This window comes from Lepisosteus platostomus, chromosome 7 (genome assembly GCF_059453375.1).
Source record: "Lepisosteus platostomus isolate fLepPlt1 chromosome 7, fLepPlt1.hap1, whole genome shotgun sequence".
In the NCBI taxonomy this organism is placed as follows: Eukaryota; Metazoa; Chordata; class Actinopteri; order Semionotiformes; family Lepisosteidae; genus Lepisosteus; species Lepisosteus platostomus.
In genome coordinates this window covers 4606480-4620357 of record NC_142617.1, presented here as the reverse complement: position 1 = coordinate 4620357, position 13878 = coordinate 4606480, and the positions used below count along the sequence as shown (strand labels likewise).

Below are 13878 nucleotides of genomic sequence, written 5' to 3'. Positions count from 1 at the left end.
GTGTCCTGGCCGTATTTCTCTCAGTCCTGGACTGTTCAGGAAGCTTCAGACTTCCAAACTGCGCTGACAAACAGCAGATTTCTTATTCCTTATTATTCTCATAAAGGAAGAGAGTTAGGTTGAAGAATTGAACCTCCTTTCTGATTTAAAATATTGTTAATATCTTACCAATCACTAATTAGATTTACTAATCTGACCATCCCCGCTCATTATCAGTTTTGGAAATGCACTGCTGTTAAAGAAAGGAACAGGCGCACTTCACAGCACAGAACTGGGCTAGCCAGGTCCAGAGGGGCAGTGATTTGTTAGACCGACATGGTCAGTATTGGTTCTTCCATCTGTATTAATTAAAACATAAACTTAAAAAAAAATCTGTAAAACTAGTCAATCGAATGACGGCTTTGACACGAAGCAGGTGTGCACTTCCTGTTGGATTAGCTCTGTGGAGGAAAGAGAGACCGCAAATGGCAGCAGGCTGAGGCGAGGGCGTACTTGAGATGTTACTGCAGGGCAGTGTTGGCACCCGTGACGTCCCCTCTGCTTCCTGTCCCGCCAGGTGGTGCACAGGGACCTGAAGCCCAGCAACATCCTGTACGTGGACGAGTCTGGGAACCCCGAGTCCATCCGCATCTGCGACTTCGGGTTTGCCAAGCAGCTCAGGGCGGAGAATGGGCTGCTCATGACGCCCTGCTACACCGCCAACTTCGTGGCTCCCGAGGTAGAGCCCCTCCCGTCGAGCTCACTGCCCGCCCCTCCGGGGATTAGTTAGCGGTTGTTTTCCGCCGAGCTGCGTCTTTAATGTTTCACAGCGTGGGGCGGGTCAAGTTTACGGCTTTTTTGGGTTAACCTCTGTCGGTTGATTAGAAAACGTTGAGGGGAATCCATAGTACTGTGCAAATAAATGTAGTGACCCGCTCAGCTGCTCAAGCTGAGTGTGAGATAAGACTGGTCAGCACTGGACCTGTGTGCTTTATTGATAGTGGTGTTATCAGGAGGCAGAAGCATCTCTTTCTTTTCCTGGCCTGTTTCTAAACAAGCTTGTATGTCCCTGCAGGTTTTAAAGAAACAAGGCTATGATGCAGCGTGTGACATCTGGAGCCTAGGAGTGCTGCTATACACTATGCTTACAGGGTAAGGCACACGAGAACCTGTGTATTCTGAAATCTGCAACTCTCTAGTGCCATCTGGGGGCAGTGATAAAGGTTTGCACTACAGTAACTTTGGAAATTAATGGTGAAGCACGTTTATCCCCAGGCTGTGTTGAGGTGGTTGAGAAGTGTTTCTGCTGAATGTGGTTAAATAACATATGCATTTAATGTAATTGGGATATAATTTCCAGCAAGCATAGGTTTAATCTTCAACATTTTACATCTAGAAGGATTACTGTGTGACTTGGCCAGGTCTGACATGTCTGTATGAGAGAGAGATGTGTATGTGCCTAAGAGAGAGTCTTAGGTCTGTCATACTGTAAACTTAAAACACTTAACCCACAACTGTATTAATTCTCCAGTGTTAACCAGCACAACACAGACGATTTACTTCTGTGGGTTTCTGTTTCATCCAGGTTCACTCCGTTTGCAAACGGGCCTGACGACACTCCAGAGGAGATCCTGGCTCGAATCGGCAGTGGGAAGTTCTCTCTTTCCGGGGGATATTGGAATTCTGTCTCCACAGAGGCAAAGGTATGCATGTGACTGACTGGTGTGCTATCTTGAAAATGCAAACTGCAACGTGCACACACCACGCCGATCTCCACTTTGATGCAGCAGGACAGTACCATACTTACGAAACATTAACAGCTATGCTAGGTCGACACCTGACAGCTCAGTGAAACTGTAAGGCATCCCAGGTTAGTTTGAGAGCAGTTCTTGTGCTGTTCAGTGCTTGATTTTTTTCCTTTGAAAATGGCGTGCATTGCTTGCTTAACAAGTCCCGTCCAGTTAGATGAGCTGGAGTTTCACAGTGAGGCCACACACCTCCAGATTCAACTGTGCATCCAGTCTGCGTTCAGCAGGGACCCTGTTCCTTTCTGAGTGGGCTGGCAGAAGCCATGCCGGTGACCTACCGCTGCTGTCTCGCCACAGGACCTGGTGTCCAAGATGCTCCATGTGGATCCGCACCAGCGCCTGACCGCTGCCCAGGTGCTGCGGCACCCCTGGATCATCCACAGAGACCAGCTGCCCCAGTACCAGCTCAACCGGCAGGACGCGCCTCACCTGGTGAAGGTAACATCCCCGATCACCCCTGCAGGCCAGCCTTCTGGGAAGGCACAGGCTTTCTTTTTTCTTTTTTTTTTTAATCCCGAGTTGTTGTTTTTTTTTTTTTTTTTTTTAATGGAAAAGCAGTCCCACAAAAGTGGTTGTCCACAAATTCAGAGCCACGCTTTGGAAACTTGGGAGTTTTCTTTTCCCACCAAACGTTTGTTGCCTTACTGTGCAGTCTGTAGAGGGACCGAGGGAAAACATCTTGTGTGCACATTTCATCGTACTCCTGGCAGCCCTGAAGGCAGGAAGTCATGCTTATATGTACAAAGACGAGCCTACAGATGAGATTTCGTCATAGCATTACGCCAGCACTAGAGCTACAGACTTCTTATTCCAAAGTCTCTTAGGAGGGAAGTTTATTCTATTGGTTTAATGGCATCAACTCAGATTAGTCTTTTTTTTTCCCCCATAGGGAGCAATGGCGGCAACATACTCCGCTCTGAACCGGAACCCCCTGTCTCCAGTGCTGGAGCCAGTGGGCTGCTCTACCCTAGCCCAGAGGAGGGGCATCAAGAAGCTGACCTCAACAGCCCTGTGACCTCACCAAGTCCCCCAGACAACCTTTGACCCCGAGCCAGCTGGGGCACCCTGCTCCCACAGCTGCCCTCTAGGCCCCCACCGGACCCCTGCTACATAACGAGCTCCGTGGCCCTGCCACGATCTCCTCAACGCCAAATACGAGCGTGGAATCGGAAGCTGAGTCTTTCCCCACGAACAAAGATATTAACTGTACATCCGCTCAATGGGATATCAAATATTTAGCTTGTACAATCATTGCTGCCTCTAAACTGAAAACTGTTGCGCACCCATTTAAAGTTTTCTTTTATATGGGGAGTAAATGTACTGTATAGTAAACTTCTTGATTTTTTTTGAGCAATTAGAAATATTTACATGCAAAAATCTGAATATATATATACTCTACGAGATTTATAAGTATGTATTAGATTCAAGATTTATAGCTTTTGTCTTACTGAGCTACAGTTGATTCACTGTATTATGAGTAAGGACTTTGCTGCAGTAGGACAGCAGTCTAATGTAGTGATCTGCTCAGCTGTGACATGTCAAGTGGTCACCTTGCTAAAGCTGAAGACGCCCCTGCAGGAGCTGGTCTGCTCACCTTAATCGGAATCCTGCAGGACGCCGGAGAATGAACTGGGATAAAACAGCGTTCAATGAGGAAACGTTCTGAGAATATTACACTAACAGCCACAGCCAACAGTTCTGCATTTTTGCAAAGGGACAAACGTTTGCTCACCCAGTCTTCTGCGCGGACCCTGGCCGCAGGGTGTCTGTCACAGCGCAGACGAAGCAGAGATTGGTGTTGGGTCTCGGCTCATCCTACACGCTGTCATTTTTCCCCGCTTCTTTATTTTTCACATTGCTCATTTGAACAACAGAGAGGGTGGTGTCCTCGACGGGGCGGGATGCTGGTTAACATTACAGATAATCTCAGGAAGAACTTCTTCTGTTCGGTCTTCGTTTCCCCCCCCCTCTGACCCAGTGTACGCACGAGGGCAGGGCGCGTCTCGAGACGGGAGGCGCCCCTTCGTGTGTGCTGGTCTGATCCCCTGCCGCTCTCCTTACCTTCTCTCTTGACAAGGCTTTCAGGCAGAGCACCAGCGATCCGAGTGCCTGGAATTGTCCGTACAACTGTCCCCGCCTTCGCTCTGCTTCTCTGAGGTTGCGTAGGGATTTTCTGCTGGTAAAGACGGCTGCGCGGTTCCAGTAGATCTTCTGCAACGAGAGACGAAGGGTCTTTAAACGTTAACTTAGTAGACTGAATCGAGTGATTGCTCTAAAGCCGAAACCCGCAAGACCCTGCTGCCGATGAGGATCACGGTTGTGCACTTACTGTAACTCTTCAGCTGATGCTATTGACTGTCAACCCTGAATCACAGGGTTGATGCAGTAAATGCATTGTGTGACCTGAACCCAGCTTTGCAAGTCCATCTACGTTGATGGAAAGAACAAACTTTCTCACGTGAGATGAGGTGACGGATGGACAAAATGCTGTATTTGGGGGAAAAAATACAAATGCACGGATTTCTTAGGATGACCACTTAAACCTACTTGATTGCATTGAATAGCATGGAACTGCTGTATGTAGAAAAGGAGACAAAGGAGAAAATGTGATCATATTAGCACCGTCCAGTGTGATTTTTGCAAAATTTAAGTGGGAAATGCAAAAATTGGTGTGCTTAGAGTTACTGATGTGTGGGCGTGCACACTGTTCTGAGCTGGGCTGAGAGTACGAGAATCCATTACCAATATCTGGAACACAATAACAACTAAAACCACTATAGCTGGAAGGCTTTCATTTGGGTAAAAAATCAATACCAAATCTCTTCCTGAAGTCCTTGCAGTATTAAAGTACTGCACAAAATGTATCTGTCAAATGGGACAAATGGTCAAAAACCTGAAATCCTTGATTAGTGGTTCACCTACAAAATCAGCAGTGTACCAAATAAAATGTACAGACTGATTAATAGCCATTGCTTTTCTTGGAAATTCATTCTTCGCTGTACCTGTCGAAATTACTTTGAGTCTGTGTCTTTCCAAGAAATCAATGGAGAGGCTGTTGATACAAGCATTGGATGTTTTATGATGATCAAGAAAAACGATCGGTAGATTCACATGATCTTGCTTGCAGAGAATGGTTTCGGTGCAGGCTCATGGTGATGAATGAGAGGTTGTTCTACGTGTGTAACCGTCAACACAGCACTTACTTGATCTTCTCAGCCGTTGACTGCCAGTGCAGAAGTGTCGTAGGGAGAGCATGCTGGGTAAAGCGTGTGCCAGACAGTTTTCCTCCTTTGTCTTGCTGTTGTCAGTCGTCTTAATCTGCCTGTTCGGTCTCTGCTGGCGAGAGGAAACCCGCGTCTAAGCTCTTCCTGTACTGGTGTGAGAAGAAGGGCAAGACTCCAGCAGCTAAAGATCCTGTTAACCTGTATTTTAGCTTTATCTTGTTAGCACAATTTAAAAGGGACATGTAAAGATGAGGGATGTAATTATTTAAAAAATACTTTGAATCAAATTTTTAAAGGAAAACAAAAAAAATAAAGGAATCAGATGTATTATTTTTATATACTTGTATGAAATCACACTTTCTACTAGTTTTCTTGTGCATGGCTTGTGAGGTCAGTGTGTATATGACTTGGGTATTCACCCTACATCAAGGTGTTTGTTATTATTTTTGATTTCTGGGGTGGGAGCTTGTGCAGCACACTCTGCGTTTGTCACAGTTTCTTTAGGAAACAAGCTGATTTTTTGGGAAATGCCATCTTGCTTTACATGAGAGCTGACTGCTGGGTTGCTTCAAGTCTTAAAGTGTCAGATGTTAAATTTCTGTCCTCAGTTTATGAAAAGCACTGGAAACCTTTATCAGCTTGTATATCTCAAACAGCGAGGCGGGCTTTTTTTTTTGTAATCTTTGAAAAAGAAATAAATTTCTATGAAAAATAAACAATTCCCATATATAAGGCGTGTTTGTTCTCTGTTGTAAAGATTTTTTTAATGGATTTCCCTATCTGTATCCGCAAACAGAAGCCAGCAGGTGTGCACGTTGGAATACAGTTCAGGCTGAGAGAACAAAACCACTCATGTCACGACAAAGTCCATTCTCTCCGTGTTTTGTTCATCTTTCCACAATTTATTTTTGAAATGTTGAGTTTGAAGGAGCCCGTAGCCAAAGGTTTTATTTTCATTTTGACAGATTTGGCCTTTACATCGGGTTATTTCTGAGACCAGCTCGCGCAGCAGCGTGAAATCCACAGCCTTGGCATTAACCCTAGGGTAGCCTGGCTCTGGCACTGTTGGTGCGAAAATGAAAGATCCGTTTTCTGGAGGCCTAGGACAAGTAAAACCTTGACGGACATCCATTTGAACCGATTGGAGGAGAGTTTCGTTGGGACTGGGTTCCAGGCCCACAACAGGGACTGTGCAGGGGACAGCATTACCACCCTGTGGCCCTAATCAAGTCAGATCTTGGACACCCAGCCAGTCTGGACCTGCTCGGTATCGGAACGGGAGACCTTTCAACCAGTTTCATGCTGTAAGTGGAATTGCTGGACCAGTAGGTGGTAGTTTTCTTCCTGGAGCAGGATCTTTGAACCAATGCTCCAGTATGGTGTAGGTGAAGGAGGTTTAAGTCCTTCTGTTGAGCTGTTAAAGCCAGGTCCTCACTGCTTAAGTCATTAAAGTTGTCAAAGGCTCTAGGCACTGCTGATAGGAGTTACAAGTCTTAACGCCAGAGTCATGTGTAAATTCATAATCCGGCCTCCATATGACTTTCCCACCTTCAAATGCAACTGATAAAGCAAATTCTCACTGCTCCACCTGATCGGCTTGAGAGAGGAGTGCGCCTGCTGTGTGGCACTCCGGTAGGAGTAAAGATCTTGACACGTGCATACAGGTAGATTGGGAAATGAGTAAATTTGGCATCCCTGTAGTGATCTGTTTTTATGAAGGAACATTATTCAGGCAGCTGTTCCTCGTCGCCGCTCTTGACCAGGTCTGTACGGCAAACCGAAATACAGACGGTTGTCTTTTTTTTTCCCCTCCCTCTGAGAGGAAGTATAAATAAAGCTTTTTTGAAGCGCCGCTTTCGCGCATGTGCAGTGTGTCCGGCGAGGAGGAGCGACTTCCTGCGGCGTTGTTGAGGAAGGAGCGAGTCAGCGAGAACGAGTGTGTCGCTGTCGTTGACATTTGGCTTAACAACACGGAGAGGGTTCAGTCCGCTTGCTAGCGAATATGCCGAAGAATAAAGGTAAGGTTCTGGGGAAAGTAAGGATCCTTTCCGTCGGGACTTGAGTCTGACGCAGCCGTATTTTAGCGTGAAGCAGAGACGTGCACTGTGAAAACGTGATCCATCTTTTTTTTTCTCCACGGGTCCCGGGATTCGGTGATTTCACGACGCATGTTTCCTGTAGGATTATGGTATCGGCACCTGTAGAGCCTTAATTCTCAAATTCTGGTTTTATTTATCTGTAATGTTCATTTTCGGTCTTCATGCGTTCTTGGCGTTCGGTGGCCCCTTTGTATTCCGAGTACTTAAGGGGGAAAGTTGAGAGCGAATGTTGTGTTCTCGATTTCACTCCTCGTCTCGATGAACCCCGCCAGTATTTAGCCTGCGCAGCGACTTTCCGATGCCGGGGAGTACAAATGACGACTCGCCATATCTTTGGGCTCGTAGACGTGCCGTGTCAGTGCTGGTGTGCGACTAGGCCCTGCTTCCTTTACGATTTCCTACACGTCGTTATCGTGGGGTCACATTGTAACCCACCGCTAACCAGAAAGCGAGCGCGATTCATGGCCACCGTTGAGGATATCAGTAATACCGGGGGCAGGCGAGGGAGTGCAGGAGCAGAGCTGAACTGGCTGTTTTCTGCGGCCTTGTCCAGCCCGTTTATTTTGTAGGTTCTGATGATCCCACATTGAGGTGGCTGAAGCTTTCAAACTATTCACGCTCCCACTGCACAGCAGTCTGATCCACTCCAGGATTTACGGAGTTGTTTTTTTTTTTTTTGAGGACAGTCCAGTCCCGGTCCAGGAGGGCTGGTGTGTTTGTTTTCCCAGCCATTGTAAAGCAGCAGTATATGAAGGGCTGTTAAATTTGTCCAGTTAATCCAGTAACCCGCTAGCTTCTCCCGTTAAGAGACGAGTTGCAGTAAAAAAAAACCGCGCACGCACACACACCGCTCCCAAAGGGACCAGGATCAGACAGTGCTAGGTGTTGTCTCTTTCAGAAATGTTTTACAACAAAAAGAATAGAGTCCAAGGTCCTGTTTGTTTAGAACAACTTCTTCTAGCAGCGTTGGTTGTTCACAGTGGGCAAAATATATTGTTAAAAATACGTAACTAGCCTTTGATCCATCCTGGAAAAACATGTTTGCACATTTTTAGGAAAGTTTCAGTGGAATCTCCCCCTCCCCCCCCATGTAACAGGTCTCATAGTTTATAATAAAGGTCGTCTTTGGAATATTGTCAAAATAATTCAGGACAAGATACAGTTTGGGCTGTGGCTTTTTAAACAGCAGTCTACAGCAGTAGTCCTGAGCATGCATTTTTGTTTTGTGTTCTGTCGTAGCAGAAGTTTAAACTTAGACCTAGAAAACTAAAGGCTTGACCTTTTTCTTCCTTAGGTAAGGGAGGTAAAAACAGGCGACGTGGTAAGAACGAGAATGAGTCCGAGAAGAGAGAGCTGGTGTTCAAAGAAGACGGCCAGGGTGAGTGCTGGACAGTGTCGGAGGGGGAGCACTGCTGCTCTTCCAGTCAAATAACTGCTTTTTTCCCCTTAATTCTGTTATTTTGTGCGTGTGAATTTCTGTTCTTGTTCTTGTTTCCATCTTGACCTGTGCCGACCGCTGCTGTTCCTCTCACAGCGGTCGGTCCAAGTAGCTGTGGCTGTTTCGGCGGTGTGCATCATTTGTCAGCACCTTTGGTGGGATAGCAGGGTACCCCTACCCAACAAGCGATAACGTGCCAGAAATACACGAGTTAAAACTTTTTAACTTTATGAATAAATATTTGCTAGCACGTGGTCCGTCCTGAAAAAGGTCTTTAAACCCTTCTATAATTTGCTCTTGTCGAGGCAGCAGTGTGAAGCAGCGCTCAGGCCTTCAGACATGTAATTGGAAGGTCGCGTTCAGTTTCGTCAGGTAAAAGGTCTGCACCCTGAAGCTGACGGCCGTGCTCAGGGTGTCCTCTTGTTCCTCTGCTCTTCTAGAGTACGCCCAGGTAATTAAGATGCTGGGGAACGGGAGGTTGGAAGCCATGTGTTTCGACGGCATCAAGAGGCTCTGCCACATCAGGGGGAAGCTAAGAAAAAAGGTATGGTGCGCTGTCTGAAGCCGATTCAAGGGGACTGAACGTCTGACCAGAACCACGAGTGACGGGCCTTTGATGAAAGTAAAATCAGGGTGTTGGGGTGACGGGATTGGGTCGTGTGTACAAATTCCACTGAGAGTCGGCCACAGAGAGGGGAGGTTGTTGGCGGTGGGGGGAAGTATCTGCCTATATCTCAGCAGCCGGCCGTCCAGAACATATCTGGGCCGAGCGGCATTGTACAGAGTGGTTTGACGTGCCGCCCTTGCCACTGGGAACTACATTCAGTCCTTGGAGGAATGGACTAGTTCAGGTGGAGGTTAATCCAGTTATTGGTTTTGTTGCAGCTCAGCTTGAAAGGCCTAAAGTCACATGCTTAAATAACATTGTCTTTAAGAGCTAAATGAGCTTGTATGCATGTCAAGACTGTGGCTTTTTGTTTTTGTCCCCCACTAGGTTTGGATAAACACATCTGACATCATATTGGTGGGCCTGAGGGACTATCAGGTTAGTCAGTGATTGCATGCACCCAGACCAACGCCTCTGTCTGTTCCTTTTTCGCAGTCCTGAGTCTTGCATTTGCTGGGTTTAAACCGCTTCCTGCTTCACTCTGGCTGATGGACACTGAAGCCTGAGGCCAGGGGTTCCCAGTCCTCGATCTGGAAGCCCCCACACGTTGCTGGTTTTTCTTCCAGCTGAGTTCAGAGTTACACAGTCGGACCCTTCGGGCTGAACTCCAGCATTAACTTGAAGCTGTTTTCAGCTCTTAAACATGTCCGAGGTCGCCTTTTAACTATTGCGACTCGCAAGTAACATCAAATTCAACACATTTCTAAGGCGGAAAAAATCTAGCTCATTCTCTTACTGTACTCCCTGCCCTGCTGTCGCTTTTGCCTTTGTAAGCAGTTCTGTTTCTAAGTTTTCTTTTTGTTTTGACTCTTGTGTGTTCCAGCTGGAATTCTTTGCAAATGTGTTGGTGGGCTTGAGGACACTAATGAATTTATTGCAGTTAGCTGTGATATTCACAGGTGTTAGGAAACAGAATTTGTTGTTGTATTGTCCTGAGATGTAAACCCCCCCCTCATGAGCTGTGTCTCTGATCGCCCCTTCCTCCCAGGATAACAAGGCAGATGTCATTCTGAAGTACAACGCAGATGAAGCCAGGAGTTTGAAAGCGTATGGTGAACTTCCAGAACACGGTGAGTTTTTCTTTCTGAACGATCAGTGCTTTTGCCTGTTCAGTTATGAAGTAAGTGCTTCCAGCACACACTGTTTCCGGCTTCTGGGCTGTGACAGAGCGGGCTTGTTTGAGATGCAGGTTTATAGGGAAAAGGCTATTTCAGACAGCGCCTTTGAAATATCTGAACATCTGTTGACTGTAAGCGCGACTGGTTTACACTGTCAGTTTCAGAGGGAGACGTGTTCATATCTTATTAATCATTCTCTAACCTGCATTTGAGATTCCCTATAATCTTTTTCTTTTCCTTTTCCTTCCTTAGCTAAAATCAATGAAACGGACACGTTTGGTCCTGGAGATGACGACGAAATTCAGTTTGATGACATCGGAGATGACGATGAAGACATTGACGATGTGAGTACTGCACACTTGGCTGATGTGTGGCTGCAGAAGCACCTGGGCTCCAGAGTCGCCGAGTGGTTTGCGTTTGTGTTCAGGCTCGCGACTTCAGTACTCTCTTAAATCAGAGGGCAGTACATGTGTGCTTGTAGGCTCCCGGCTCCAGCTAGCTCAGCCAGGAGCCCTGCTTGAGCCCAACAGGAATGACTATCTCGGCTGGGCGGTGCTGAGCTTGGGCGGGTCTGAATTGGCCCAATCGCCACACCTCGGCAACCCCTGCTGCTAGCTGGGGGCAGCTGTGAGTCGGCTCTGCTCTTCCTGATAGCCGGGCCTCTCCTGCAGTCAACGTCCACTGCAGTGGCTCACAGGACAGCTGGATGATAGAATCGGTGGTGGCATCAGCAGCACACGTTTTGCAAGAGACCTATGTTGTCTTCATGCCGACATGGCGCATTCAGCTTTTTCCTAAATCAAACACGTTTTACTCAAACTGTCAGGTCTGCAAGACCGTCTTCTCTAGAGTCTGTTTGATCTGGGGCTGTGTTTCTGTTCTTCTGTCTGGCCTGCCCCAGTAGGGACATGAAGCTGGGGGTAAGCAGGCCACATTCTATTCATGGTCATGCACACACAGGTCAGGTCTTCAGTATTTGGCATCTTTCAAAAACATACTTGCTTTGCTGACCTTTGTGGGCATTGATCTATTTCTGTCCCGAAGCCATTATTGCATGATGTACAGTGCTGTAGATTTTAGCACACGTTGCTTGAACATGGTTCAGTTGCAGACCTGTACTGTTTGTGCATGCTCTGGACAGGAGCAGGGAATCACTGGGCCCACAATGCCAATTCATAACCTGTTTAATGAATCAAATGCAGGTGTATGATGAATATCTTCATGTCTACAGAATTTAGGAGTTGTAAGCAATTTGCATCACAGACTTTTACCTGTTCATATGAATAATTTCCCCCCTTCTTTCCTCTTTTTTTCAGATCTAATTTTGGACTTTAAGTTGTCTTCCTAAGCAGCACTGACTCCTCTGCTATGGAAGACAAACGAAGACTCTGGTCAACCCTAAAACAAACAGGAGTCCATTTTCTGTCCCTAAGTCCAACAGTTCCAAATCCCATCGGTGGTAACAAATATCAGATTTCTCAGTTTTGTTTTAACATATTTATATTTTATTTCAGTAGAGGTGGAGTTTATGGTCAAATACAGAATAAATTTACAATAAAAAGTTAAATCATTTTATGCTTTGTCTGAATTTTTTATAGTCTTGGTAACAGCGTATGGTCAGTTAAGTTTATGTATAAAGCGATGGATGGTTGCAGTCTTGTCTGCTGCTGCTGGTCCTTTTTATATAGTTTTCCTCTTAGTTTCAAAGGCCCATTTGTGTCATTGAAAGTTAGCTAGGTTGTTTCTACTGATTTGAAAATTGACTTCTTGATTATTATTTTTTTTTCCCATCCACGAGGTGTTTTCTGTGGGTTATTAACTGTTCACTGCTTTCTCTGTCCCGTTTTGTGGTGGGGGAGTTTTCTGAAACAGGACACGGAGGGTAGTGACCGACCTTCGGTGACCCAGGAATTTCAAACTTGTCCATGTCACGGTGTGTTATTACACAGTGTGGGGGTGGGGGAAAATGTGAATTGATTACATTTTGTTAAGTAGAATAATTTTTTCATTGTGAGAAGTTATTTTGTATATGGCAATGTTTTTACAGTGTTACAATACTTCTGTAATTAGAGAGAGAGAGAACTAAAGATGCATCATCCTGTGAAATGTTCCCTACTGCCCAGACCTGGTATATTAATCTACATCCCTACGCCTGCCTGGAGTGAAAGGCCAGTAGATGGAGCTGTTGCAGAACATTAGATAATCTTACCACATGGTAGTTCTTATTAATGCGCTCACAGAGGTATTTTAAAACGTTTACAAAGGGGAATTCAAATCATTCTCTCTATTTTTGTAATCATCATTTATAGGACTAACATTCTTTCTGAAATGAGGGATGCCTTCTACCTGAAACGGATAAGATAACATTAAGAATTGCTTGTAATGAAAGGAGTACCAGATCTTTAAGAGCGGAGTAGGTTTCTGTTGTCTGCAGAAGGCCTGTCATGAGCACTCCTGCAGTCTTACACTGATGTAGCTGGTTTTCAGGAATAGCTTGTTTTTTTTTTATTTGAAAATTAATTTCAGACTACCCCGTGTTAGTTTTATGGTTGTTTGTTCAATAGACTGAAGCACATTGTGCTGTTTTGTCCATTCCTATTAACATGGGTGGAAGTAATGCTTTTTGGGGGGTTTTGAGGCACTGTCCTGTTGCACATGGCAGTGAAGTGCTATGAGGGACAATAGTAGGTCATTCATGCTGATGATGTCGCAGGTGATGTCACTCAATCTTGCTCTAGACCTGACAGTAGTAAGCATCAGCAATTTCTGTAAGCATTTTTTTATTTCAGCTGATCTTAAAGATTTGGACTCCTTACCAGAGCAGCTGTTCATTGTGACAGGTTAGCCTGTGAAGTCCACAATTTTCTTTTGCTCAGCCTTTATCTGAATGCCACTAACCAGTTACAAAGTCCTGAAACATTTGTAAGATCTGTCCCAGGTTTCAAAGACCTAAGGTTCTGTTGGATGTCTGTCACTGAAATGTGTTGTCCCTTGTCTGTATTGTACAAATAGGCTGTTGACTACCATGCTGTATAAATATATACTGCTTAACAGCCAGCTTGCTCATACTAAAATTGTAGACTGCATTGTCATGTTCAAAATACTTGTACTTAAGTAGATGCATATGTTAAACATTAAATTTCTAAACAGTATTTTTTTTTCTCAAGTCATGACTGCAGAATAAAGCATCATTAAAGGAGTTTATAATAAAATACCAACTGGAGTGATCATATTGTGTTCACTTGTATTTTCAGCTGTACACATGTGACTGAGTAAGCTAAGTATCCGCATTAGGGATGTCCCTTTCTTATCCTGGAGGACTGGTGTCTCAAGGGGTTTTCCTTACAAAATAACACAAAATGTGTCTCTTACTGAGCTTAACCGGCTGGTTGCTTGACTGCAGCAGATGGTTTAAGGAACAGTTTAAATTTTCTGAGCTTTTAAGGTGATGGGTTACCAGTCTTGTCCTGGGGACCCACATGACTGCTGGTTTTTGTTCAATTGGAGCACTCAAAGAATCGAACCCTTGATAGGCCTTATAAATA

General features: G+C 45.4%; 2 protein-coding genes across 7 annotated transcripts in view; both read left to right on the top strand.

Moving 5' to 3' along the window:
• LOC148657950 (ribosomal protein S6 kinase alpha-3) overlaps positions 1 to 3119 on the top strand; it is a 48985-nt gene extending 45866 nt beyond the window's left edge. For all 6 annotated transcript variants that reach the window (XM_088638706.1, XM_088638709.1, XM_088638708.1 and 3 more), the window contains 5 exons: positions 557 to 718; positions 1055 to 1131; positions 1565 to 1682; positions 2085 to 2225; positions 2677 to 3119. In XM_088638706.1, the coding sequence (XP_088494832.1) occupies positions 557 to 718; positions 1055 to 1131; positions 1565 to 1682; positions 2085 to 2225; positions 2677 to 2802 (624 nt within the window). In that variant the 3' untranslated portion in view covers positions 2803 to 3119. The remainder of the gene's footprint in view (positions 1 to 556; positions 719 to 1054; positions 1132 to 1564; positions 1683 to 2084; positions 2226 to 2676) is intronic.
• Positions 3120 to 6874: 3755 nt separating this feature from the next.
• On the top strand, positions 6875 to 13485 carry LOC148657949 (eukaryotic translation initiation factor 1A, X-chromosomal). Its single transcript, XM_088638710.1, has 7 exons — positions 6875 to 7034; positions 8410 to 8488; positions 8989 to 9092; positions 9543 to 9593; positions 10204 to 10285; positions 10586 to 10677; positions 11650 to 13485. The coding sequence occupies exons 1-7, from the start codon at positions 7014 to 7016 to the stop codon at positions 11653 to 11655; spliced, it is 435 nt and encodes a 144-aa protein (XP_088494836.1). The 5' UTR covers positions 6875 to 7013; the 3' UTR covers positions 11656 to 13485.
• The last annotated feature ends 393 nt before the right edge of the window (positions 13486 to 13878 follow it).

Coding starts and splice junctions, on each gene's coding strand:
- LOC148657949 (XM_088638710.1), top strand. CDS start 7,014: ATGCCGAAGAATAAAGGTAAG. Junction 9,093..9,542: donor GGGGGAAGCTAAGAAAAAAG/GTATGGTGCGCT, acceptor GTCCCCCACTAG/GTTTGGATAAACACATCTGA. Junction 9,594..10,203: donor TGGGCCTGAGGGACTATCAG/GTTAGTCAGTGA, acceptor CCTTCCTCCCAG/GATAACAAGGCAGATGTCAT.